At 44.9% G+C, this 26,570-nt stretch overlaps 2 protein-coding genes across 2 annotated transcripts; both read right to left on the bottom strand.

Annotated features, from left to right (window-relative positions):
* Positions 1-22,800: 22,800 nt before the first annotated feature.
* On the bottom strand, positions 22,801-24,138 carry LOC134207112 (uncharacterized). The gene is made up of 3 exons (XM_062682829.1): positions 23,984-24,138; positions 23,642-23,757; positions 22,801-23,558 (listed from the first exon to the last, which is right to left on the bottom strand). The coding sequence occupies exons 1-3, from the start codon at positions 24,136-24,138 to the stop codon at positions 22,801-22,803; spliced, it is 1,029 nt and encodes a 342-aa protein (XP_062538813.1).
* An 85-nt stretch (positions 24,139-24,223) lies between these two features.
* Positions 24,224-26,103, bottom strand: LOC134207110 (uncharacterized). The gene is made up of 3 exons (XM_062682828.1): positions 25,876-26,103; positions 25,235-25,665; positions 24,224-25,178 (listed from the first exon to the last, which is right to left on the bottom strand). Exons 1-3 carry the CDS (start codon positions 26,101-26,103, stop codon positions 24,224-24,226), a joined length of 1,614 nt encoding a protein of 537 aa, XP_062538812.1.
* Between the last annotated feature and the right edge of the window lie 467 nt (positions 26,104-26,570).

Here is a 26,570-nt window from a genome sequence, read left to right as displayed (position 1 = left end):
AACTTGGCTGGTCTAAAAATTTGTTTGTAAATCAAAAGTTTGTTATTAAGACAAAGATTTGATTTTCTGTTTATAAGTGGTTATAAACACTTAATATATTTGTTACATTTGGCTTGAAGGCCTTCAATGTGATTTTTAAAAGTTAATTTTGATCTAGCAGAAGTCCTAAATATTTAGCTTCGCTAGACCAATTAATTGGAACCCCATTCATAGTGACAATATGTCTGCTAGAAGATTTCAAATAAGAAGCTCTCGGCTTATGTGGGAAAATTATAAGCTGAGTTTTGGAAGCATTCAGGGAAATTTTCCATTTTTGCAAGTAAGTGGAGAAGATATCCAAACTTTTTTGCAATCTACTACAAATGACACGAAGGCTTCGCCCTTTGGCTGAAAAGGCCCGTGTCATCTGCAAACAAAGATTTTTGACACCCTGGTGGTAAATCAGGTAAGTCAGAAGTAAAATGTTATACAATATGGGCCCCAGTATGCTGCCTTGGGGACACCAGCCCTTACAGGTAATCTATCAGATTTAGTATTCTGATAGTTTACCTGCAGTGAGCGATCTGATAAATAATTTTGGATCAGTTTAATGATGTACAGAGGAAAATTAAAATTCATCAATTTTACAATCAAACCTTCATGCCAAACACTGTCAAATGCTTTCTCTATATCAAGAAGAGCAACTCCAGTCGAATATCCTTCAGATTTGTTGAGCCGAATTAAGTTCGTAACTCTTAATAACTGATGAGTGGTTGAATGCCCATGGCGAAAACCAAATTGCTCATCAGCAAAAATAGAATTGTCATTAATATGAACCATCATTCTATTTAAAATAATCTTTTCAAACAGTTTGCTTATTTATGAAAGCAAACTGATTAAGCGATAACTAGAAGCCGCAGCTGGATTTTTGTCCGGCTTCAAAATTGGAATAACTTTGGCGTTTTTCCATTTATCTGGAAAGTATGCCAATTGAAAACATTTGTTAAATAAATTAACCAAAAAGGATAAAGAGCTCTCAGGAAGTTTTTTGATAAGTATGTAGAAAATACCATCATCATCCGGGGCTTTCATATTTTTAAATTTTCTAGTAATAGATCTCACTTCATCCAAATTGGTTCCCAACGAAGGGTCAAAAACATTCTCTTGATTGAGAATGTCTTCGAAGCTCCGTGTAACCTGATCCTCAATTGGACTAGTGAGACCTTGACTAAAATTATGGGCACTCTCGAACTGCTGAGCAAGTTTTTGAGCCTTTTCGCCATTTGTTAATAAAATTTTATTTCCCTCTTTAAGCGCTGGAATTGGCTTTTGAGGTTTTTTAAGAATTTTTGTTAATTTCCAAAAGGGTTTCGAACTGGGATCCAACTTCGAGACATTATTCTCAAAGTTGGTATTTCTCAGAATAGCGAAACGTTTTTTAATTTCATTTTGCAAATCTCGCCAAATAACTTTCAACGCGGGATCGCGAGTTCTTTGGTATTGCCTTCTTCTCAGATCGTCGTCAATAATAATGGAGTTGAATTTAATTTCACATTTCGGAATTGCAATGCCTCTGGCTTCGACAATTAAATTTGTCAAAGATACGAGAGCATCATCAATTCAACTTTTGGTATCGAGAGGAATATCAACATCAAAGTTCCTATAGATATATATAAATCCCAATCAGCTCTATGATAATTGAAAGTAGAGCTGATTGGATTATAAATGGCTTCTTGTGAGATTTCAAATGTCACAGGAAGGTGATCAGAGTCAAAGTCAGCATGAGTTACCAATTGGCCACACAGCTGACTTGAATCCGTTAAAACCAAATCAATTGTCGAAGGATTCCGAGTGGATGAAAAACAAGTTGGGCCATTGGGATATTGAATAGTATAATATCCCGCAGAACAATCTTCAAATAAAATTTTGCCGTTGGAATTGCTTTGAGCATTATTCCATGAACGGTGTTTGGCATTGAAGTCACCAATTACGAAGAATTTTGATTTGTTGCGAGTCAGAATTTGAAGATCAGCTTTCAACAAATTCTTTTGCTGCCCATTGCATTGAAAAGGCAAGTAGGCTGCAATGAAGGAAAATTGTCCAAAATTTGTTTCAACAGAAACTCCCAAGGTTTCAAAAACTTTGGTTTCAAACGAAGAAAATAATTTATGTTTGATACGTCTATTAATGACAATGGCGACCCCACCACAGGCGCTGTCAAGACGATCATTTCTGTAGATAAAATAGTTTGGATCTCTTTTAATGGAGAGTCCTGGTTTTAAATACGTTTCAGTTATAATGGCAATATGCACATTATGAACTGAAAGGAAGTTGAATAATTCATCTTCCTTACCCTTTAGAGAGCGGGCATTCCAATTTAGAACTTTCACACAATTATTTGGATCCATTGAAACGGAGTCCGATAACAATTTTTGTGTGTACTTTATACCAACCTGAACAGCTTCAGGAATGGTATTTGCTTTGAACATTGCATCAATCATGTGATGCAATTGTTCAGTTAAAAATCAAAATCGGAAGCAGTCATGCTACCTGAATCGGCAACATGACCGTTATTTTCCGTTGGGACATGGGTATAAACCTCATTTTGAGAAGAGAAATTTGGTCTACCAGCAGCGATGTTTGCATACGTAGGTACATTGGAAAAATTGAATTTACTGAAGTGCTTGCTACCCGTTGACGAGCGGCAAAATTTGTTTGAGAATTGTGGTGGGTATGAATTGCTCGACCGGTAACCGGTTTCGAAATTTGAGCGTTTGAAAAATTTCTACCCGTCGAATCTGGGATCCGATTGGAATTTCCCGTCATCAATTTTGCACGGGAATTCAAAACTTTTTTTGCGTGAAGAGCATTCCCAGAAATTGGATTTATGATTGCCCCCACAATTTGCACATTTAAATTTATTGGAATCTTCTCTCACAGGACATGCGTCCTTGGCGTGAGAGGTTCCACCACAAATCATGCATTTAGCATCCATGTGACAATGTTTGGTTCCATGACCCCACTTTTGGCACTTACGGCACTGCGGAAATGTTCCCATGTAACCCAGGCCTGCGGAAATGTTCCCATGTAACACGGACATGAGACATAATACAGGCCTTTTCCAAACTTTTCATATTATTTAGTTCACTTTTGTTAAAATGAACTAAATAAAATTCTTGAGAAATGCCCCTCTGGGAAGTACCAGAGTGGGATTTCTTTTTCATCTTAATTACTTGGACTGGTGAAAATCCAAGTAATTGAGAAATTTCAATTTTAATCTCATCCAGTGATTTGTCATCACTGGGAGACCTTCAAGACGACTTTGAACAATCGCTCAGTTTTGTCGTCGTATGTGAAGAATTTATGGCGCTTCTCAGTTAAATACTGAAGAAGACGTTTGCGATCGTCAAAAGATCCCGGCAAAACGCGGCAGTCACCCTTCCTAGCAATCTGAAATGAAACCTTGATCCCCTGAAGGATACTCAAAATCTCAGTCCTAAAGCCAGAAAACTCGGCAACAGATACCACAATCGGCGGAATCCTTTGCTTTTCGCATGAATCGAATCACCTGGGCTAGATTCGATTTGCTCAATATCATCATTAATCAAATCGAACTGATTGCTCAGTTCGATTGGAGAAGAATTATTTCGATATTAGAGTTAGAAGGAATATCTGAATTCTCTAGCTTCCTTCTATTTTTCCGCGCTTGGGCAGGACGGTCTTGAAACCTTGTTTCTTTGAAGGAAGTGGAGAATTCAGAGACTCCCTTCCTCTTGTTTTTGTTAATACTCATTGCTGAGCGTGGAGACGTGACCTTCTAAGAGGTTTTTCCCAGAACGGTGTCCCTGCAGGATTACCACCGCTTGTCGGAATTTTACTTCCGCAAACGGGTCCAACGTAAAACGAAGGCACGGGTCCTTGCAAAGATCGTAACGGGATCAGTGGGTACAAATAGCGCTAAGAAGCACCGTTGAAATTAAAATAGCTTCGGGTAGTATTAAAAACTTCCTTCCGCAAAGAGAGAAAGAACCGCACAGCACGAAAGCACGATGCGGTCTGGAGTTCGATCGCGCTAATAAAGGCAAGTCAGTGCAGACCAAAACCAGCAAATTTCTATCTCGATCCGAAGACTCTGCGGTGGTGGCCAACGGTGGCAGTCCAAACCCATCTCGTGAGTGCGTGACAATTCGTGTTCGCAATACACGGTTGTATCGGGACAATAGTGTCGTGAATTGTGATACATCACAATCGAGCTGTGATACCGAGGTAGGCTGTTCTGCTGAGAAACAGACCTGCGAAGTGATTTTGGTGGTGAATTTCACGACCCGTGATCTGGTGCGCCGCTATTAGCGCATAGCGGGAAGAAAAAGTCCGGTGGCTGGCATATACGGGCTCCACGCTTGATCAAGTAGTGAGATGTGAGACGTCTCACATTTCACACCTCATTTCTTACTATTCATATGACCTATTCGGCCAAAGAGTGACCTATTCAGTCAAATGTCCTATTCGGCCAATTGTTCTATTCGCTTAAATGTCCTTTTCGGCCAAATGTCCTATTCGGCCAAATGTCCTATTCGACCAAATGTCCTATTCATCCAGAAGTTCTATTCGGTCAAATGCCTATTCGGCAAAATGTTATATTTGACCAAATGTTCTATTCGCCCAATGGCCTTTTCGGCCAAATAACATTTTCGGTCAAATCACTTGCGGCCAAATGGTCTTTTCGGCCAAACAACTTTCAGCCTAGTGGCCTTCAGCCGGACGGTACTCGGCCAATCGCCCCTCTTCTCCGAATAGGTCATATGGCCGAATAGGTCGTTTAGCCGAATAGGTCATTTGCCGGCAACAAGTCATTTGGTCATTTTCGCAGAAAAATATCAGTTCCTATTTGTCGCCAGGCCCGTTCTGGCATATCCGTCCGTTGCATTGATTCAGGTGGGTTTTGCCTGCAAACTGTTTGGCATCCATGACACTCTTCGATTTTACTTGTCATATCCCTGTCCATACAAGACTACCAAACCCTTTCTCTGAGGCTGCGACGCATAGAAACCAAACTAGGATGGCCTCGGTGCGCGATTCAGCTGCTCTTGCTCTCAACTTCAAAACCAAAAGAATTATGTCATGGCGAACCACAACTCCATCGATTGTTCCTGTTTCTTTGCTAAAAGCTTGGTAAATCAGCAGCACATTTATCAGATTTGACCGCCTCGATAACCCCCATTAGTGTTTCGTCTTTCCCGGTCTCATATCTGATCTCAGCTAATGTAATCGCTGTTGGACCTTCACCCACTGCAAACAAAAAGTGTTCAACACTGTTATGGTCTATCTTCTTTTGTGGTAGGGCGAAGGGCCCAACGTTTGGCTCTTGAACACGCACGGCGTCCTGTCTGATGTTTCACACCATAAATATATTCTAAAGTGATGAAACGATCCGTGTAGAATGTAGATCGTTAAGCGCAACCCGAGCAAATAGAAATAAAACTTTTCAACCGCCCAGCGAGATCCTCACGTTGATCTTACGGGTAGATTCGTTCCAATGTCGTTAAACCTTTTGAAGCGAAACTGACAGTTCGTGCTACACTCATTGTATCTCTATGGACTAGCACTGCCCCGAGTCCGTCAGGAGAGATGTAGAGTTCTGCACGATCCGTAGGTGGTTAATTTATTCCGTAGACTCTCAAATGCTTTCTCTTGGTTCGCTCCAAATGAACTAACATCGCCTCGAATGAACTGATGCAGAGGTTCAGTTCTCGTAGACAATCGTGGGATGAAATAACCAACGAAGTTAATCAGCCCTAGGAAGCTGCGCACCTCCTCTACTGTTTCTGGCTTCCAAAAGTTGTTGATCGCAATAATTTTCTATTCTTATGGGCTGATACCTTTTGCACTCACCTTGACACCTAATTTATCAAGCTCCTCAACACGCTATTCTATCTTGGAAATATATTCGGGTTTTGGGCGACCAGGCAAATCCTCAACCCAACCATCAGCTTCCGAAACCACATTCGCCTTCGCGGATGAGCGTCTCCAAGTTGTCTTACGCCCCTCCACTCTCCGGCTGGGTGTAGCAACTGGTTGACAAAACGATGACAAAGTTTATCGTTTTGTTGAAATGACTGTATCCGCTAATTATCGCTTCCGCTAAAAATAAGCTTCCGGTTCATAAGCGTGATCGAATACGGCATACCGGTCTGGGAGAGCTGCCCAAAAACTCATCACCTGAAACTGTCTATCGTTTTTAACGATTAACAATGCTCCTAAAGCAGCGGTTCTCAACCTTTTTCTTGAAAGGTACCCCTTCGAACTTTTACATTAATTGAGGTACCCCTTATTTTTTGCTCTAAATTTAAAAAAAAGCGTAACTCATAATATGAAAAAATGGACCTAAACCCAACGGGATTTATGTTGGCTGAAATGTTCATCACTCCGTAAGATTATATATCAAGCTTCCTACAAAATTTTCATGACTATTGGAGCCTTCCGAGCCTCTTGAAAGGAGGCTTCCGATCCTCTTAAATGGCGGATTTCGAGCCACTTGAAAGAAGGCCTCTGAGCATCTGGATAGGTCGCTTCAAAGCCTCTTGTAAGAAGAATTCCAAGCCTTTTTAAAGAAGGCTACCGAGCCTCTTGAAGGAACTTTCCAAGCATGTGAATAGGAGGCTTCCCGATCAAGAATGCATAACAAAATTATAACAAGGGGAGTTATTTATTTCAGAAAAATAATGTAACAAAGTAACATATAAAATTGGCTGGTTAGTTGTTAAAATAACAAAAATTATATCAAAATTCCCTCTAGCCGTAACATAATTATATCAGAGGTTGTTACCTTCATTTCAACATTATAACAACCGTTGATATGATTATGAGGTACAAAAATCTACTTTCATGGTAATTGCCTACATTACGTATAAAAATGTGGTACGCTACAACGCCGGATTTCCATCCAAAATGTAGGCAATTAACTTTGTACTAGCTATTAACATCGAACATTGATTCAAGTTATACTGGAGGTGATTACCTCCGCTTTTTTTGCAATATCAACAAAAATGTAGGCAATTATTTTGTTTAAATATACATAACTAATGTTGTTATAATTTTGATGCGAAATAAAACTGGCCGAAGACACATTTTTATCGAATTATCTAATTATAACACACGTTGTTTTAAATAACAACCATTGATAGAATTGAGTTATAATTTTGTTATGTATTCCTGATCGGGTTCCGGGCCTCTTGAAAGGAGGCTTCCGGGCCTCTTGAAAGGAGGCTTCCGGGCCGCTTGAAAGGAGGCTTCCGGGCCGCTTGAAGGGAGGCTACTGGCCTCTTGAAAGGAGGCTTCTGGGCCTCTTGAAAGGAGTCTTCCAGGTCTCTTGAATGGAGGCTTCCTGCCTCTTGAAAGGAGGCTTTCCGGCCTCTTGAAAGGAGAGGCTTCCTGGCCTCTTGAAAGGAGGCTTCCTGGCCTCTTGGAAGGAGGCTTCCTGGCCTCTTGAAAGGAGGCTTCCTGGCCTCTTGAAAGGAGGCTTCCTGGCCTCTTGAAAGGAGGCTTCCTGGCCTCTTGAAAGGAGGCTTCCTGGCCTCTTGAAAGGAGGCTTCCCGGCCTCTTGAAAGGAGGCTTCCTGGCCTCTTGAAAGGAGGCTTCCTGGCCTCTTGAAAGGAGGCTTCCTGGCCTCTTGAAAGGAGGCTTCCTGGCCTCTTGAAAGGAGGCTTCCTGGCCTCTTGAAAGGAGGCTTCCTGGCCTCTTGAAAGGAGGCTTCCTGGCCTCTTGAAAGGAGGCTTCCCGGCCTCTTGAAAGGAGGCTTCCTGGCCTCTTGAAAGGAGGCTTCCTGGCCTCTTGAAAGGAGGCTTCCTGGCCTCTTGAAAGGAGGCTTCCTGGCCTCTTGAAAGGAGGCTTCCTGGCCTCTTGAAAGGAGGCTTCCTGGCCTCTTGAAAGGAGGCTTCCTGGCCTCTTGAAAGGAGGCTTCCCGGCCTCTTGAAAGGAGGCTTCCTGGCCTCTTGAAAGGAGGCTTCCCGGCCTCTTGAAAGGAGGCTTCCTGGCCTCTTGAAAGGAGGCTTCCTGGCCTCTTGAAAGGAGGCTTCCTGGCCTCTTGAAAGGAGGCTTCCCGGCCTCTTGAAAGGAGGCTTCCTGGCCTCTTGAAAGGAGGCTTCCTGGCCTCTTGAAAGGAGGCTTCCTGGCCTCTTGAAAGGAGGCTTCCTGGCCTCTTGAAAGGAGGCTTCCTGGCCTCTTGAAAGGAGGCTTCCTGGCCTCTTGAAAGAAGGCTTTCCGGCCTCTTGAAAGGAGGCTTCCTGGCCTCTTGAAAGGAGGCTTCCTGGCCTCTTGAAAGGAAGCTTCCGAGCCTCTTGAAAGGAGGCTTCCGAGCCTCTTGAAAGGAGGCTTCCGAGCCTCTTGAAAGGAGGCTTCCTGGCCTCTTGAAAGGAGGCTTCCTGGCCTCTTGAAAGGAGGCTTCCTGGCCTCTTGAAAGGAGGCTTCCTGGCCTCTTGAAAGGAGGCTTCCTGGCCTCTTGAAAGGAGGCTTCCTGGCCTCTTGAAAGGAGGCTTCTTGGCCTCTTGAAAGGAGGCTTCCTGGCCTCTTGAAAGGAGGCTTCCTGGCCTCTTGAAAGGAGGCTTCCTGGCCTCTTGAAAGGAGGCTTCCTGGCCTCTTGAAAGGAGGCTTCCTGGCCTCTTGAAAGGAGGCTTCCTGGCCTCTTGAAAGGAGGCTTCCTGCCTCTTGAAAGGAGGCTTCCTGGCCTTTTGAAAGGAGGCTTCCTGGCCTCTTGAAAGGAGGCTTTCGGGCCTCTTGAAAGAATGCTTCCGGGCCTCTTGAAAGGAAGCTTCCTGGCCTCTTGAAAGGAGGCTTCCTGGCCTCTTGAAAGGAGGCTTCCTGGCCTCTTGAAAGGAGGCTTCCTGGCCTCTTGAAAGGAGGCTTCCTGGCCTCTTGAAAGGAGGCTTCCTGGCCTCTTCAAAAATGGCTTCCCGGCCTCTTGAAAAGAGGCTTCCCGGCCATTTGAAGAGAGGCTTCCGGGCCTCTTAAAAGGAGGCCTGGGCCTCTTGAAAGGAGGCTTCCGGGCCTCTTGAAAGGAGGCTTCCGGGTCTCTTGAAAGGAGGTTTCCGGGTCTCTTGAAAGGAGGCTTCCGAACCTCTTGAAAGGAGTCTTAAGAACCTATTGAAAAGAGGCTTTTGAGCCTCTTAAAAGTTTCCAAGCCTCTTAAAAGGAAGCTACAGTAATTGTAGGGGCAGGCTTCAACAGGAATTGTGGAGGGCAGGATTCAATAGGCTTCGATTTACTGATCATCATGCATATTATGTACAAGATAATGTTTTGAAATTATAAACAATACACTTTATCAATAAATTTTGATTGGAATTGTAATACATCCGCCATTACGCATTTTTGTCCGAGGTACCTCCTAGAGCCAGCAAAGGGATACATGTACCCCAGGTTGAGAACCGCTGTCCTAAAGGTACAGAATCGGTGGTGACAAAATCGAGGTGGTTGAAGAATTCGTGTACTTGGGTTCACTGATGCGTACTATCTATGGCAGGATGCACATGGAAGATGGTAAATGGAGGAGGCGAGTAAACCACGTGTTGCAACAGCTGTCGGGAGAACCATGCATCGTTCACACCACGAAAATCGGAATACTGCGGTGGGCCGGGCACGTAGCCAGAATGTCGAACAATAACCCGGTGAAAATGGCTTTCGACTACGATCAAGCAGGCACAAGAAGCGAGATGCGCAGCGAGCAAGGTGTATCGAACAGGGGGAAGACGATGGACCGAGTTGAATTTACTACACAGGCCAAATAATGATAACAAAGATACAGAAATCAAATATAAAAGCTGAAACATTTTCTGAAAGTTCTCGAGAGTACTTCTCAACTTCATACTATTCCAAATGATCCAAACCAGATCACTGTCGTGCGGAAATCTACATCAATTGTTGAATGTAGAGCAATTGCACAAAGTAATGAATCCTTCACTGCACAGCAGAAATTGAAACATATTTTCTTTCCAAAAGCTCTTCAAGGTTACCATTCACAAGTGAATTCAACACAGAGAGAAAGAAAAGAAAAACGGAGAATACGCGCGAAGAAACTTTCTTCCGCCGAAAATTGAGTTACACAGTCATGTAGTCAGTGCAGAGCCGTGCGCGGCTGAGTAAGACAGGGTTCAACTGTTCCGAGCATGCATCCGGCGTCCCTCCTCTCTTTACAGCGGAGAAGCATCGGCGGCGGAAGTGCATTTCGCAACATTCGAACAAACCGACAAGGAACCGGAAACTCGTATGAGTATTTTCAATTTGCCAAATCGTATCGCCCATCGTCGTCTTCGCTGACGACGACGTCAGTCATGAAAGCAAGGAGTGCTGCCTGTACTCTGTAGCTGGCTGGCGAGAACTTGCTTACATCGCCGCGCTGAAGCGCCCATTCGACTGCTCCTGGCAGAAAGCCACCCACCCACACCGGTAAAGAAAATGAGAAAACTTTTCGATTGCATTCCAGTTTCTCCCCCCATCAGCCGCTATGTTTCGTCGTCATCGCGCCATCATCATCGTCGTCGTCAGAATGTGTGGGAAACGTAAGTCAATCGGTATGTGAATTGCGAAAGCGGGGCACAACTGGGTGGCGCCGATCGGTGTGCACCATGCATCGTATTATTGCATGCTTGAGCTTTTCTTCGGCCCTGGCAGATCAGTGAAAGTCAAAAGTCAGCATTTGAAAACGTGTTCATGTTTGTGAGGATGCGGTGCTGCTTGTCGTAATCTGTATCTCCTTGCCAGCCAGCGAACATCGAGCCGTACGACAGAGGTGTATTTTTCACCGAGAGATAGAGATTTTGAAATGTGTGTTCAGCTCCCGCTGAGCGTTCGTTGTCGGTCGGAATGCATTCTGACGAGTCATCAATTTTTGATATGAGATGTGTTCAACTTACTGTCGGTATATTGCGAGCTGCAATCACTGGTTAGGACAGTGCCGTCAAAAGGACAAGCTGTGCAACGGATGCCCACGTTATTGAGTTGATCGCAAATCGAACATTTTGTTTTATTTGATCAGCAATACACTTGCACTTATTGCGCCCATGGCCCTACGTCCCCAAACACGCAGGCCACGAAGGCTATTTTCAACGGTTACTTAACCGGCTCCACGCAGTCGTCCGGGTGGCTGACATTGGTCTTCCCTCGAGCACCTTTCAAACATGTACTACGATTTTGATGTGTGCGGAAGACTGTAACCTTGCCATAAAGGTTCCCTGAAACACACGTGACAATTGCCACGCGATTCTGTCGCGGCGATGAAATCACTTAGGTCTGAGAAAGTCTTAACCTTCTGCACGTTAACTAACTTACGGAAATCCGTGTTCGTGCATCAACAGCCAAAGCTGTCAATTGTTTGATTTAGCTAAGTCGTTCCGTACCTGGACTCTATGACAAAAGGTCGAAAGGCAATAGGTCGAATGGAAAAAAGGTTGAAAGGATGAACGGCCGGAAGGACAAAAATATCGAAAATACAAAACATCGAAAGGAATAGAAAGTCGAACGGGCAAAAGGACGAAAGGGATAAAAGGTCGATTAGGACAAATATCACAAAACGAAGACAGATATAAGAAAGAAGAAGAAAGAAAAAAGAACGCAGGAAAAGTAAAAAAAAGAAAACATGATGAAGAAATAAAAAGAGGGGGGAGAGAGAAAGAAGATGAAAGATGCAAGAAGGAAGAAAGTACGAAAATGGGAAAAGAAATATGAGGGAAGAAGCAAGAAAGAGGAAAAGTAGAAAGAAGAAGGAAAAAGGAAGAGGAAGAAGAGTGATTAAATAAGAAAAAATAATGATAAAAAAGAAAGCAAGGAAGAAGGAAGGAATCCACGTGGCAAAGTTTAAACAGATTTGGTTGTTTGGTTGAATGTGACCAAATGTGGTCGCATATAAGTTGCGGCAACAAACTTGTGAATGTGTGCTACTCGAGAAGTAGAAGAAAAGAAGTCCTTTTTCGAGATTTGTACCTTTCCACCTTTCGTCTCTTCCGACGTTTTGTACATTCGACCATTTCTCCCTGTGTGGTCACGAACAATTAGTTTTAGTTTTTGATGGAACTTTTGTAGAAATTTCGGGAGGAATTCTGGGAGGAACTTTCCGAGGCATTCCTGGAGAAGCCGAAGAATTCTCGAAGAATCAATGGAGAATCTTCCCAACTAACTTCTGGTGGAAATTTCGGAAGAATTTCTTGAAGAATTTCCTAGGGAATTCTTGCAAGAACTTCTAAAGGAAAGCCCGGAGGAATTCTTGAACGAACTTCAGTGAACTTCAGAAAATTTCTTAAGGAAACTTCCTGGAAGGAAATTTGGAAGGAATTTTTCAGAAATTCCGTGAATTTTTTTTGGATTAACTTTGGATAAATTCCTGAAGGAACTTCCGGAGGAATTCCCGGTGGAACTTCCGGAGGAATTCCCGGAGGAACTTCCGGAGGAATTCCCGGAGGAACTTCCGGAGGAATTCCCGGAGGAACTTCCGGAGGAATTCCCGGAGGAACTTCCGGAGGAATTCCCGGAGGAACTTTCGGAGGAATTCGGAGGAACTTCCGGAGGAATTCGGAGGAACTTCTGGAGGAATTCCGGAGGAACTTCGGAGGAATTCGGAGGAACTTCCGGAGGAACTTCCGGAGGAATTCCCGGAGGAACTTCCGGAGGAATTCCCGGAGGAACTTCCGGAGGAATTCCCGGAGGAACTTCCGGAGGAATTCCCGGAGGAACTTCCGGAGGAATTCCCGGAGGAACTTCCGGAGGAATACCCGGAGGAACTTCCGGAGGAATTCCCGGAGGAACTTCCGGAGGAATTCCCGGAGGAACTTCCGGAGGAATTCCCGGAGGAACTTCCGGAGGAATTCCCGGAGGAACTTCCGGAGGAATTCCCGGAGGAACTTCCGGAGGAATTCCCGGAGGAACTTCCGGAGGAATTCCCGGAGGAACTTCCGGAGGAATTCCCGGAGGAACTTCCGGAGGAATTCCCGGAGGAACTTCCGGAGGAATTTGCGGAGGAATTCCCGGAGGAATTTGCGGAGGAATTCCCGGAGGAATTTGCGGAGGAATTTGCGGAGGAATTCCCGGAGGAATTTGCGGAGGAATTCCCGGAGGAACTTCCGGAGGAATTCCCGGAGGAACTTCCGGAGGAATTCCCAGAGGAACTTCCGGAGGATTTTCCGGAGGAACTTCCGGAGGAACTTCCGGCGGAAGTTCGGAGGAACTTCGGAGGAACTTCCGGAGGAACTTCGGAGGAACTTCCGGAGGAACTTCCGGAGGAACTTCCGGAGGAACTTCCGGAGGAACTTCCGGAGGAACTTCCGGAGGAACTTCCGGAGAACTTCGGAGGAACTTCCGGAGGAACTTCCGGAGGAACTTCCGGAGGAACTTCCGGAGGAACTTCCGGAGGAACTTCCGGAGGAACTTCCGGAGGAACTTCCGGAGGAACTTCCGGAGGAACTTCCGGAGGAACTTCCGGAGGAACTTCCGGAGGAACTTCCGGAGGAACTTCCGGAGGAACTTCCGGAGGAACTTCCGGAGGAACTTCCGGAGGAACTTCCGGAGGAACTTCCGGAGGAACTTCCGGAGGAACTTCCGGAGGAACTTCCGGAGGAACTCTCGGAGGAACTTCCGGAGGAACTTCCGGAGGAACTTCCGGAGGAACTTCCGGAGGAACTTCCGGAGGAATTCCCGGAGGAATTCCCGGAGGAACTTCCGGAGGAATTCCCGGAGGAACTTCCGGAGGAACTTCCGGAGGAACTTCCGGAGGAACTTCCGGAGGAACTTCCGGAGGAATTCCCGGAGGAACTTCCGGAGGAATTCCCGGAGGAACTTCCGGAGGAATTCCCGGAGGAACTTCCGGAGGAACTTCCGGAGGAACTTCCGGAGGAATTCTTGGAGGAATTCCCGGAGGAACTTCCGGAGGAATTCCCGGAGGAACTTCCGGAGGAATTCCCGGAGGAACTTCCGGAGGAATTCCCGGAGGAACTTCCGGAGGAACTTCCGGAGGAATTCCCGGAGGAACTTCCGGAGAAATTCCCGGAGGAACTTCCGGAGGAATTCCCGGAGGAACTTCCGGAGGAATTCCCGGAGGAGCTTCCGGAGGAATTCCCGGAAGAACTTCCTGAGGAATTCTTGCAAGAACTTCTAAAGGAAAGCCCGTAGGAATTCTTGAACGAACTTCAGGGAACTTCAGAAAATTTCTTAAAGAAATTTTCTGGAAAGAAATTTAAAAGGAATTTTTCAGAAATTCCGTGAAAATTCTTTTGGATAAACTTCCGGAAGAACTACTGAAGGAACTTCCGGAGGAATTCATGGAAGAACTTCCGGAAGAATTCCTGGAGGAATTCCCGGAGGAATTCCCGGAGGAACTTCCGGAGGAATTCCCGGAGGAACTTCCGGAGGAATTCCCGGAGGAACTTCCGGAGGAACTTATGGAGGAATTCCCGGAGGAACTTCCGGAGGAACTTCCGGAGGAATTCCCGGAGGAACTTTCGGAGGAACTTTCGGAGGAACTTCGGAGGAATTCGGAGGAACTTCCGGAGGAATTCCCGGAGGAACTTCCGGAGGAATTCCCGGAGGAACTTCCGGAGGAATTCCGGAGGAACTTCCGGAGGAATTCCCGGAGGAACTTCCGGAGGAATTCGGAGGAACTTCCGGAGGAATTCCCGGAGGAACTTCCGGAGGAATTCCCGGAGGAACTTCCGGAGGAATTGGAGGAACTTCCGGAGGAATTCGGAGGAACTTCGGAGGAATTCCCGGAGGAACTTCGGAGGAATTCGGAGGAACTTCCGGAGGAATTCGGAGGAACTTCCGGAGGAAGTTCTGGAGGAACTTCCGGAGGAATTCCTGGAGGAACTTCCGGAGGAACTCCCGGAGGAACTTCCGGAGGAACTTCCGGAGGAATTCCCGGAGGAACTTCCGGAGGAATTCCCGGAGGAACTTCCGGAGGAATTCCCGGAGGAACTTCCGGAGGAATTCCCGGAGGAACTTTCGGAGGAATTCCCGGAGGAACTTCCGGAGGAATTCCCGGAGGAACTTCCGGAGGAATTCCCGGAACGTTGAAATTCGGCAGAATTATATTTGGGACATCGGCGTTGTTTAGAGGAATTCTAATACAAATTCTGAAAAATTATAAATTTATGAACAATTTTTCGTGGACGCTTTTGAGGGAAATTCATTCAAATTAGCTAAAGAAAGTCCCAGAAATATCGAAAACAAATTGTCAGAAATTCCGGGGAAAACTGTTGAGGTTTGCTTCGGAGAAATAATTTTTCGATTTTCTAACGGAATTTGTGAGGATACGAGGATATGTACTCTCACATTGCTTTTGTTTCACTATTTATTGGAATCGGGCTTGGAATCGAACCATCCTGCTACATCACCGGCTGCCTGTCTGACGAAGGCAGCATCACTCCGCATTGGTAGGTTGTTGTAAAATCATCAGCTGCAAACGAGAAGAGTCGATGATTACTTCTCGAAAGGCTCGAGCTTTCACATAACAGACCCTACGGTTCGTTCAACCACCCGCCTTCGTACCATTCCGTCAGCTCACCTCTCATTTGTCTCTGCCCGATGCGAAATCCTCGGCTTACCGTTTCGAATATTTCACCAATCGGAATGCATGCAAATTTCGATGCTCATTCTGGTGTAAATAACCGAATACCTCTTTTCATCTTTCCTTCCTACAACCAGAAACGTTAACGGCTGAAGAGCCTCCCTGCTTCGTGTTGGACTTTATCATCCCCTTTATCAAATGTTCGCCTTAAAGTGTCAAAAGCTTGAACCAATATTTGAGTCTTGTGTCAATCTTTCAATCGTTCGTTCGTTCGTTCGTTTCCCATTCCCGTTCCAATTTTACCGCAAAAGTTCGTGATCCAATAAATATGGAACTTTTTCCTGACGGGAAATTTCCGGTTTCTTATTGTCAATACCGGATTGAACTGGATTTTTGGCCGATGCTTTGAATTGAACTTTGCGAGCTTTCCAAGTAGTAATGTAAAACATCTTGGAGCTAGAAATAAGTTACTGATAACTAATTAAATTTAAAAAAATGGATCGCAGTTTCAAACAATATTGATTTGAAGAATTGATCTTTGCGACGACGATTTTAACATATCGCACTTGTCTCGCAGCGTTAGTTCGCCACACTTGCTGGGCCGCGCTATTCAGCACGGTGCAAAGTCCGCAATACTTCCTCGTTCAACGACTAATCCCGGGGTTGTCAGTCGGCCTTGCCCCTCCCAACACCACCCGAAACATAATCCTTTAATCACACTCGACTGTTTCACGGTCGGTCGTCGCCTGGGTAAACCAAAGTCTTCCATCTTTGTTCCATCATTGCGGGAGGTTTGCCGGAGCCAAACGGAAACAACGGACCTTTTTTTTATTCACAAGGATTTCGGGGCGTAAGTTTTTCGAATATAAATTATCTTATCGGCCGGTTTGGGAGGTCCGACCGAGGATTTGGGTCTGCTGGTGCCGGATGAGGAAGGATATAACGCTGCTGGATAAGATTCCCGTGTTAAAGTTGGTGAAGATTGGATGTGATTTTGCCACGAGTCGGTGATGGGACGGTATTTGACTAAAGCTTTAGTGTTTAAAGCAAGTTTAAAAAGAGAAGGACACCAACTTGGTGAGATATTTTATGTTACATTCCTACATCATATATATCACGAATTACTAATATTGTGAACTGATGTTCAAAAATTTCAGATTCTAGGAATCGTAGGGATCAGCTTAAATGGATTTCATCGTATTCAAAAACTTGACATGACAAACAAGGAGTGAATAAAGCACATAAACCGAACTGCCGTACAATGTTTCAAATTCTTCACAACCCATCTCCCCACTGCATTCGGTCCATTCGGTCAGAGCCAGTTAACCAGACCGAAACTCCAGTCCATCCATGGATTCCAAGATTGTGTGGAATGAAAAATTCAACCGCACTTCATCGTCGCTACTTACTGCCACTACTGCTGCAGTTCAGCCCGCACTTGGTGAACCTTTCCCTGCAACTAGCGGCAGCTCAGCAGCGTTCATTTGCTGTCCAATGTGGTGGACTACTTTTTTCCATCAGCAACGGTCCGTTGGCACTTTCCGGACCCCGAAAGAAGAGCACGTCGACCACTAAACTCGCGCGTTCGCGACCAAGCCCAGCGCAGTGAGCAGCAACACCAGCAATGCAGCAAAAGTCTCCTCTGATGTGTTCGCATTCCGAAACAAAACACACAAACAACGACGAACCATCAACCCGACATCATCAGACAAGAATCAGAACTCCCGGGAGATGGGGTGAAAAGCGAAAAGGTGGGGGGTTGGGTCAAAAGTTTTGCGCACAAGTGGAAAGCTTTATTGGGAAGCATTAATCATCGAACGTGATGCACTGACTGGTCTTCTTCAGTTGAGGGTACTCTGATACTTGGTCCTGTTTTTTCTTCTCTTGCTCCCAAAGGGAACCCTTCTGTCCGGTTGAAAATTGTGGCACAAAACAAAACAGCAACCATCAACATTGCTTCACACGTACTAAGAGGACCTCCGCCACCCTTGGCTTTCCGTCGGCCCTTGCCCTCGGAAAAGAATCCTTTACTCTGTGATGAAGCTGGATTCGGTTGGCATTTGATGGGCAAGAAGTGGCGCAACGGGTAGAAAGTGGTGCGTGCGATTCGAGGGACATTTGAAGCATTCCATGGACTGCGAGGACAAAAAAAAACAGAACAGCAAAAGCACTTCCAACAACGGCAGACGATGATGCTGGGGAGCAACCACGTCTTAATGCAGTTAACCTGCACCCTAAATTCCAGTTTTGTCGCAAATACGTGACAACATCAGCCACGCGTTGATGGCTTGAATGGCAATGTGGCCTGCGGGTCGAGAATCGTGATAATGGGTTCGTGATATTTGTGGTTGGGTGACTGTTTGGGAGCACTATTTCGGAGGTTTCTATGGGACACCTGCAAAGTACAAGTGCAGACTAAACTTTGCCGCAGGGAAGTCAGATCTTTCGAAAGTTTCACTTATAATAGGTTTCAATCTTTCGCGGCTTATAGGGTAATGAACGGCCACGAGAGATTCAGAATTGAGCTGATAGTTCTACGGCGAATCAGGCACGGGCATTGGAAGGAAGCTAATTAGCTCCCACTGGGTGGTCGTTTAAGTGATTCTAGTTTTTGTTTTGTTTTGAGTTTTCCTCGTTAAGACATGGAAAAAATGCAGACTTCACAAACCCACTAAAAAAATAATATTACTAACCACCGACTGAAACAAAGAGTGATGAATGCAGATCATTTAAGCATCACCGTGATGAGACAGCTTTTTCGCAACCACCCATTGATAATTATGAGATTTATTATTAAATATTCATATCTAATTAATCTTTGACACTAAACCCCTCCTATGGTTTTCCAGGCCAACAATTATGTAGAATAGCAAAATATTTGATAATCAAAAATGATTTATTTTTTCTTCGTCAATTTTTCCATAAGTTATATGAATTACGAAAAAGGTATTGGCAACAATTGTAATTTTCAGTATTTATTTAAACATTAATCAAAAGTTTAGTTCAACTGAACCGAGCCAACTGATATGAAAATCTTGAAAATTAATTTTAAAAAGAAGGCGCTTTCAATGTTTAGAACCTTTTAGAACTTTTGATTTCAACAAATCCAGCACCTTCTCGTAGGACTAAAAATGTGCTATGGATCGTATCTTCTGGAAGTTTATTTTGGTTTTCAAGGTTTTCAAGTCATAACATTCTCTCTCCTAAAGAGGTCCATTCATTCTCAAGTCGTGAGCGGTTGCATCAACATCAAATTTGGTGTTCAAAAACTCATTTAGAATGCAGGCAGGCATTTTTCAGGAACTTTAGGAAATCTATTTTCAGGAGAAATCATTTTAGCAAATACTTGTCTAGAGTACCAATAGGATTATGGTAATAATTACATCAAAACTCCAGTTTTTAATCTAGCAGATATTTTTATTTCAGTTTGTGATAGATGCCTCTCATGAAAAGCTACTTATAGTGATTGTATACAAAAACGAATACTATCAAATTCTTTCTATTCGGATTTGAATTCTGAAAAAAAAACTTACTTAACTTAAAAATGAAGATATGTAGGCTTCATTATGCTAAATAATGCTCTCATTGGACGATATTGTGATGTATGACGATCGTTGTGGTTTATACATTAAAATTGTTAAAAGATCCATATTTTTTCCGATGGTTAGCCTGGTGATCAACATCCTGAGTGAAACCCCCTCAGAAGATGAATATTATCCATTATAGTGACTCAAATTTTGAATATTTCACTCCTACATGCTCAAACAATGACATTTGTGATTGTAATAATAAGTTAAACTTTGTGGAAACCGGTTGAGAACCCCTGTAATTGTATCACCATTTCTTCCTATAATTGGTGGCAAGGCGGACTATACACTGGAGTCGGTTTTTACGCGGGGGATACGTTCCGCGTAAATCAAAACCGCGAAAAAAAACCGCATAAAAAACAACTTCACTAAAATCATTTTTTTGTGTTAAGAGGTGAGCCAGCCTAGGGCTGCAAACCTCTATAATAAAGATATAAAAAAATAAATTTTTTTGTGGTTTTTACATGTATCCTAACCTTTTTGAAAAACCGCGTAAAAAACCGCTTAAATCCCGAAAATAGCGTAAAAAAACCGAAGGTGTTGTGGCCTTTACCAAGTGTTCCACCGTGTTTCCTGTGATCGTCTAGTTATTTCCGGCAGTCTGTAGCTCCCCAGGTAAGTATGTAGGATTCCCGTATGCAGGTAGGTATTTCCAGGTTCCAGGTAAGTAATTCACCGTATCGTGGGTTTAATAGTAGTTTGTGCAACTAGTTACAAAAAGATCATTTTTCCAGCACGAGTTGCTAGTTTATCCAACAAGGCTTGCCGAGTTGGATAAAAACTACGAATGCTGTAAAGATCGAGTTTTGCAACGAGTTGTACATGCAATGTTTTGCAGTGACGAAAATGGGCTTAAATATGATAAATCTGTACTAAAATGGTACAATTTTATTTACTTAACATGACCATTATTACCAAAAAATCATGTTGCTGCAGAAAACAAACAGATTCCATATTATCGTGCCCCATTGTGTGTTCGACAGACCATAAAGCGATAGATAAACCTGCCTTTGGAAAATTGGATGTCATGCCCATAAAATTATTTCATTTATTACGTGACACAAAGAATACACTATTTGAACACTCACCCAAGCCAATTTAACTGAATGTGGTCATGTAACTATTGTTTTAATGCTGGTTTTCCATTATAGCACCCAAATGAGTGCTATAATGGATTTTATGCAACCCATTTGAGTTGCATAATGTTCATTAAAGCACCCATGTCATTGGTATGGAAAAGTAGGCCGTTTTATCACTCAAACGCCAACTGTAAACCAGGTATTATGATCAGGAATTGCAAAAAACACTTTATTACACTGATACTACACTACATTTATTACACTCTACATCAAACATTTATTTGAACTACAGACTATACATTTATTCACTTATACACTACAGTTGGACTTTACAGAGCGGTTATATAACGAACCTTACTGGCCGATGGCTGGACACGGAATGATAATTAATTTCAATCATAAAAGTCACTAGCTCTAGCGCTTAGTGACTCCACGCGTGACAATCTGATACCCTACTTGCGACTCACGGATTCTACAGTCCGCTCACTATTGCGCTAATGACTCGAGCAGTTTGGTAGCAACGATACAGTTGAACTAATGTCCATGCGAAGAGTATAGAGCAAGGATAAAAACGTAAACATTGCCGGCCACCTACAATTTACGATAGTTAATTTACAGCTAATTTTGCTATTCTATGCCTGCACAATAATGGTAATTATATAGTTCTAACTCTCTCTATTTTTAGCTATTGCTGTTGCTGATTTGCTGTTGTACTGATGAGTGATGTCCTCGTCAATAGGCAGTGGAAATAGTTTGTTGACGGCTCGCGTGTATGTGCCAGATTTGGTCCTGATGACAGCCACACGAACGACACCGTCGCTGCCGGGTTGAACTGCTATAATTCGTGCGAGTGGCCAAGTGATCGAAGATTTTCCAACTTCCTTAAGAAGCACCATCTGGCCAACGTAAATATCTGCTGCTGGTTGGGATGCTTGCCACTGTTGATTGAGCTCGGTGAGGTACTCCTTTCTCCATCGCTTCCAGTGGGTTTCGATGACTTGTTGCAGCTGTTGGTAGTGTCGCAGACGGTTGGATGGAAATGTCGTATAATCAGGATCCGGTAGGCTGTTCAATGGGGCACCAACGAGGAAGTGTCCAGGTGTAAGAACATCAAGTTCTGCTGGATCTTCGGATAGCGGTGTCAATGGTCGGCTGTTCATATTTGCCTCGATTTGGTACAGTACGGTGACCATGTCTTTGTATGATAGCTGGTGTCCTCCAATTGTCTTCGATAGGGAGGTTTTCGCAGTTTTCACCGCCGCTTCCCATAACCCACCGAAGTTTGGCGCTCGTGGGGGGATGAATTGCCAAGTGATACCTTTGCTGCTGCATTCGTTGAAGATTGCTTGCTGGTCGTGCTTGCTGTTGAAGATGCGGTACATTTCGTTGAGCTTGGTCTTCGCGCCTTGGAAGTTTGTGCCGTTATCAGACTGGATCTCTTCCGAATTCCACGTCGAGCGATGAATCGTCGAAGGGAGGCGATGAAGGCATCGGTCGATAGATCGCACACCAGTTCTAAGTGAACTGCCTTGGTGGCAAAACAGATGTAGACCGCGATGAATACTTTCTGTGGGGCTGCTTTACGGTGAACTGGTTTCAGGTATACAGGCCCGCAAAAATCTACACCAGTTGTAGAGAATGGGCGACTAGGAACGGTTCGTGCTTGTGGGAGTTGGCCAAGAGGTTGGGCTTCAGGGACAGGGTTTTGTCGAAAACATTTGACGCATTTTCGACACACATGGTTGGCAAGAGTTTTACCGCTAATTGGCCAGAATTCACGGCGGATAGTCGCCAAAGTCATGCGAGGACCAGCATGAAAACAGAGTGAGTGAAAATGAGCGGCGACGAGGCTAGTGAACAGGTGTTTGTTCGGGAGAACTATTGGGTGTTTGGTCTGGTAGCTTTCGTTGGAATGGTGAAGCCGGCCACCAAGACGGAGGATGCCTTTCTCATCGATGATAGGGTGACCATTTTTGAGTGGGAACTTCTTCGGTAACGGACCTTTTTGATTTAGTTGCTTCATTTCTTCAGCAAATGTTTCCTGCTGCACCAGTTTCACTAGGTTTTCCTTCGCTTCTGTCAGTTCATGTGTGGTTAGGAATGTTTCCTGTTGCTGATTATTTGAACGACATCGACTGATAAACCGGCGCAAGTATGCAGTAATCCTTATCAAGCGCCAATAGGAAGAATATCGTTCGAAAAGTGGGTTCAGTTCGGACGATACTTGTGATACCAAAACCGTTTTTCTTCGCTCGAGAACGTCTTCTTGGGGTGGAAGCTGATGGGATTGTTTTGGCCAGTCTTCTTCATCGTCTCTCAACCAGGGTGGACCATGCATCCAAAGCGTGTTGCTGATGAATTCGTTTGGTAGCATGCCGCGTGACACAAGATCGGCTGGGTTATCAGTCCCTTTTACGTGTGCCCATTTATGTCCGTGTGTTAGGAGCTGAATTTCAGATGTACGGTTACCAACAAAGGTTTGCCAAGTATTCGGGGGAGATTGAATCCAGTGCAAAGTGACCGTAGAATCTGACCAGAAGTGACAAGGAGTGCCTTCCATCCTTAATGCTGCGGAGACCCTGGCGTAGAGTTTTGCCCCTAATAATGCTGCTCACAGCTCGAGACGTGGCAAACTGAGCCGTTTGATTGGTGCTACCCGCGATTTGGAAGCGATTAGCTGCAAGATGTGTTCACCTTCCCCATTGGTAGATCGCGCGTAGATGCACGCCCCGTATCCGGCTTCCGATGCATCGCAGAATACATGGAAGTGGGAATTTGTTGATTGTGGGACGAAAACGCAACGTGGGACCTTGAAGCTTTGCAGCAGTGGAAGCTGCTCATAGAAATCCTTCCAGTTTCCACAAATCTCGTATGGGATCTTGTCGTCCCAGCCAACAGACACCAACCAAAGATGTTGCATCTGTATTTTCGCCCATGCCACAACCGGAGAAACTAATCCGAGAGGGTCGTACAGTTGAGCGATCGTTGAAAAGATTAGTCTCTTCGTCCAGTGCTCTTCCTCCCTTAGTGTAGGTATGTCGACGCGTAAACAGTCCGTTCCCGTCTCCCATGCCACTCCTAGCGTCTTCACCTTCTGCTCTGCATCAAGATAAAGCGTCGATTGATCCTCAAGTGCATCAGGAGGCAAGCCACTCAACACATCTGAAGAATTCGAGCTCCACTTCCGCAGTTCGAACTCTTCCTCAGCCATGAGAGACTGCACATCTTTTCTAAGCTTCTTCGTCTCAACCGTATCTGCTCCTGAGAGAAAATCATCCATATAAAAGTCATTCGGCACCACTGTGCCAGCATACTCATATTTGCTACCAACATCTGATGCGAGTTGTTTTAGTAAACGCGTGGCGAAAACTATGACGGAGATAAGCCGTACGTTACGGTTTGAAGCTCGAAAATTTGAATTGGGCTGGTTAGCGTGAACCACCACAAAATACATTGGAGGGGATGAATACACACTTGGCGATACATTTTAGCCACATCCGCCACCAATGCTACGGTGTGCTTGCGAAATCGGATCATGAGATCTAGCAAATCGTCCTGGATGACCGGTCTTGTGAGGAGCGCATCATTAAGCGACGAACCAGTACAAGTCTTTGCGGAGCCGTCGAATACCACCCTGACCTTTGTTGATGAACTGCTTTCTTAGACAGGATGGTGTGGGAGGTCCTTCATCCTTCACATCTTGCAATGTCCGGACAAGCTTCATGTGACCCATATCTAGGTACTCTTGAATAAAATCATTATACTGTCGATGTAAATTTGGGTCCTTTCATAACCTCCTCTCCAGTTGATCGAATCGTCCCAAAGCCGTGTTCCCAGAATCACCGATATTCTCGTGGAAACCAGTCTTCTTCAGATACTGTGCTATGTATCGACCGTTAGAGTCACGATCGATTGTTGCTTGGAAGTGTTGCTCGCAGTCTTTCTTCATCTTTGGATCGTATTGGTTTTTCCATCATCGAGTCGAGAGTTTCTGTAGTCGCTAGATGACAATTAACCACCGTTTTATTTCCAAGTCATTCAGATTCACCAGCAGCTACCCAACCGAATACGGTATTGACGAAATCTGGAAGAGCACTGTCGAGCTTGCGAATTTGAATCCGGCCACCATCGAGTATATGGAAATCGTAGAAGTATTGCGACCCAAGTACCAGATCTATCGGTCCTGACACGTTGAATTCGGGATCTGCCAATTGCATGCCGGATGGCGGTGCCCAATTTGTCAGTGGAAGAGAAGAGGATGGCTGATCAGCTGTGACCTGCCCCAGTACCAGAAAGTCCATTGACGTTGAAAAGTTCCGAATACGTGACGAAATGAAAGAAGATACCTCGTGTGTCGTTGTCCTTCGCGCTTGACCAATACCATGAATTTCCACCCGTTTAGCGCGCCGTGGAAGCTTTAGTAGCTGACAGAGTCTCTCCGACATCAAGTTTGCTTGTGATCCAGAATCCAGCAAGCCACGCGCAAGATGAGTCCTACCCCAGTTATCCTTGATCTTGAGCAACACCGTCAGCAAGAAGACGTGATTTCCCGGATGCCCAACTGCTGCGTTTGTTGAAACGGCCACAGAACTTGTAATCGACCCTCCGGAACTCGTACCTTCCAAAGCAGTTGAAGTCTGTCCCTGAATCCTTGAAGCTTCCGAAACAGGACTGGAAGTAGAACCTGAACCAGAAAACCACGGATGCAGCGGATGTAGTAAGGTATGATGCTTCTTGGAGCAAGTTCTGCACCTATAGTTGGAGGGACAATCACGCGCTAGATGATTTCGACCCAAGGAGTTGCTGCACAACCGTTTGGAATTGGTCAGATGCAGCCGTTGGTCGACCGGAAGTTGAATGAAGGAGGAACATTGCGAGATCAAATGCTGCTCTCCGCATGAAACGTAGTTTGAAGGTTTCCCCGCTAGGTCGCCGAGTTGACCGAGATCTTTGAAGGACGTGACTTCCGGCCGATTGAGGGATATTGAGCTTGAGTAAGAGGTACTTTTTGGTCGACTAGCACAGCGTCAAGAACCCTTGTTTGCCTTTTAAGAAACTCCACCAGGACGACGAAAGATGGCTCGACCTCGTCTGATACATGTTCTTCCCAGCGCTTCTGTGTAGACTCATCCAACTTCGATACCATCAGATGCGTTAGCATCGCACCCCAGCCGGTGGTTTGCTCTCCTAACTGGTCCAAGATTTTGGTGTTACGTTCGAAGCAGTCGATGACATCGTGGATACATGAAGCAGACTCTTTTCGAATTTTCGGGAACTCAAACATCGCATTCAAATGGCGTTTTTTCAGCAAGTAGCCATTGGAGAACCGTGCAACCAAACCATTCCACGCAACCACGTAATTTGCCTCGCTCATCGGATAAGAATCGATCAACTTCAACGCTTCACCCCTCAGAGAAGCCCTCAAGTAGTGGAATTTTTGGATACCACTCAACTCCGGGGCGGAATCAATCAGGGCCTTGAATGTGTCGTGGAAAGGTAGCCATTTTTCAAAACTTCCATCAAATTCAGGAAGGTTCATTTGAGGAAGTCGTACGTTAGAATTTACGTTAGTCGATTGCAAATGAGGAACGAAAGAAGACCCTTGTGACGATTGCGTTTGCGTCTGTTGCGGAAACTTGCCAACCAACAATGCCCTTACCTAGAAATATTTCTCCTAGAACTTCACCCTGATTTGATGATGCATCTCGAAGTTGTCCTCATCGTCCTCCGCTGAATCGATGTCTGCTTGAATTCCCTCAAACTCCTCCCAATTGGCCTCCAACTTATCTAACCGAAACCGTATTTGGTTCTCATCCGCTGCCTGCGTGCTTTTCAGGAACTTCTCCGTTCGGGTCAGGAAATACACGGTACTGTCCCTCACATGAATCATGGCCTTCAGCTTCTTTCCACCCATGCTGCCTCGAGATGATGATAATATCGGCCAGGAGGGTCCTGTGAATGTATGGCAAAGCGGGGAACCTTTCCAAGAGAGAGTATTGGGGTTGGACAGGTACTCACCTGGTGAGCCTGTCAACAAGGCCTTGTATTTAATATCTCTCTGGAACCTGCATTCATCAACTGGATGACCAATTCAAAATGGCGATTCAGAGCGTGATCCAAATCCAACTCCTCGAAACTGATACCGACCCACGATCCGTTCCGGGTAATTACTGCGAATATAGCACAAGCGAAGCACCTCACGATACAACAAAAGGAAGTTGGACAGGTACTCACCTTGTGAGCCTGTCTATATAGGCCTTGTATTTTAGATTCAACAGCAACTTCCGCAAACGGTTGACCCTTGTCCGATAAGGTCCTCCTAGTACCAAAAGAGTGGCCAAGCTCCTGCCAAAGACCACCGTCGAGCCGTCGATGGTAGTT

Source organism: Armigeres subalbatus, chromosome 1 (assembly GCF_024139115.2).
Source record: "Armigeres subalbatus isolate Guangzhou_Male chromosome 1, GZ_Asu_2, whole genome shotgun sequence".
NCBI lineage: Eukaryota > Metazoa > Arthropoda > Insecta > Diptera > Culicidae > Armigeres > Armigeres subalbatus.
This window is presented reverse-complemented; position numbering and strand designations above follow the sequence as displayed.

Coding starts and splice junctions, on each gene's coding strand:
- LOC134207110 (XM_062682828.1), bottom strand. CDS start 26,103: ATGGGTGGAAAGAAGCTGAAGGCCATGATTCATGTGAGGGACAGTACC. Junction 25,666..25,875: donor AGATGCATCATCAAATCAGG/GTGAAGTTCTAG, acceptor GACACATTCAAG/GCCCTGATTGATTCCGCCCC. Junction 25,179..25,234: donor CTGGTGGAGTTTCTTAAAAG/GCAAACAAGGGT, acceptor CTCTTACTCAAG/CTCAATATCCCTCAATCGGC.
- LOC134207112 (XM_062682829.1), bottom strand. CDS start 24,138: ATGAAGAAAGACTGCGAGCAACACTTCCAAGCAACAATCGATCGTGAC. Junction 23,758..23,983: donor TTCGATCAACTGGAGAGGAG/GTTATGAAAGGA, acceptor GCTCCTCACAAG/ACCGGTCATCCAGGACGATT. Junction 23,559..23,641: donor GTGTATTCATCCCCTCCAAT/GTATTTTGTGGT, acceptor TCTCCGTCATAG/TTTTCGCCACGCGTTTACTA.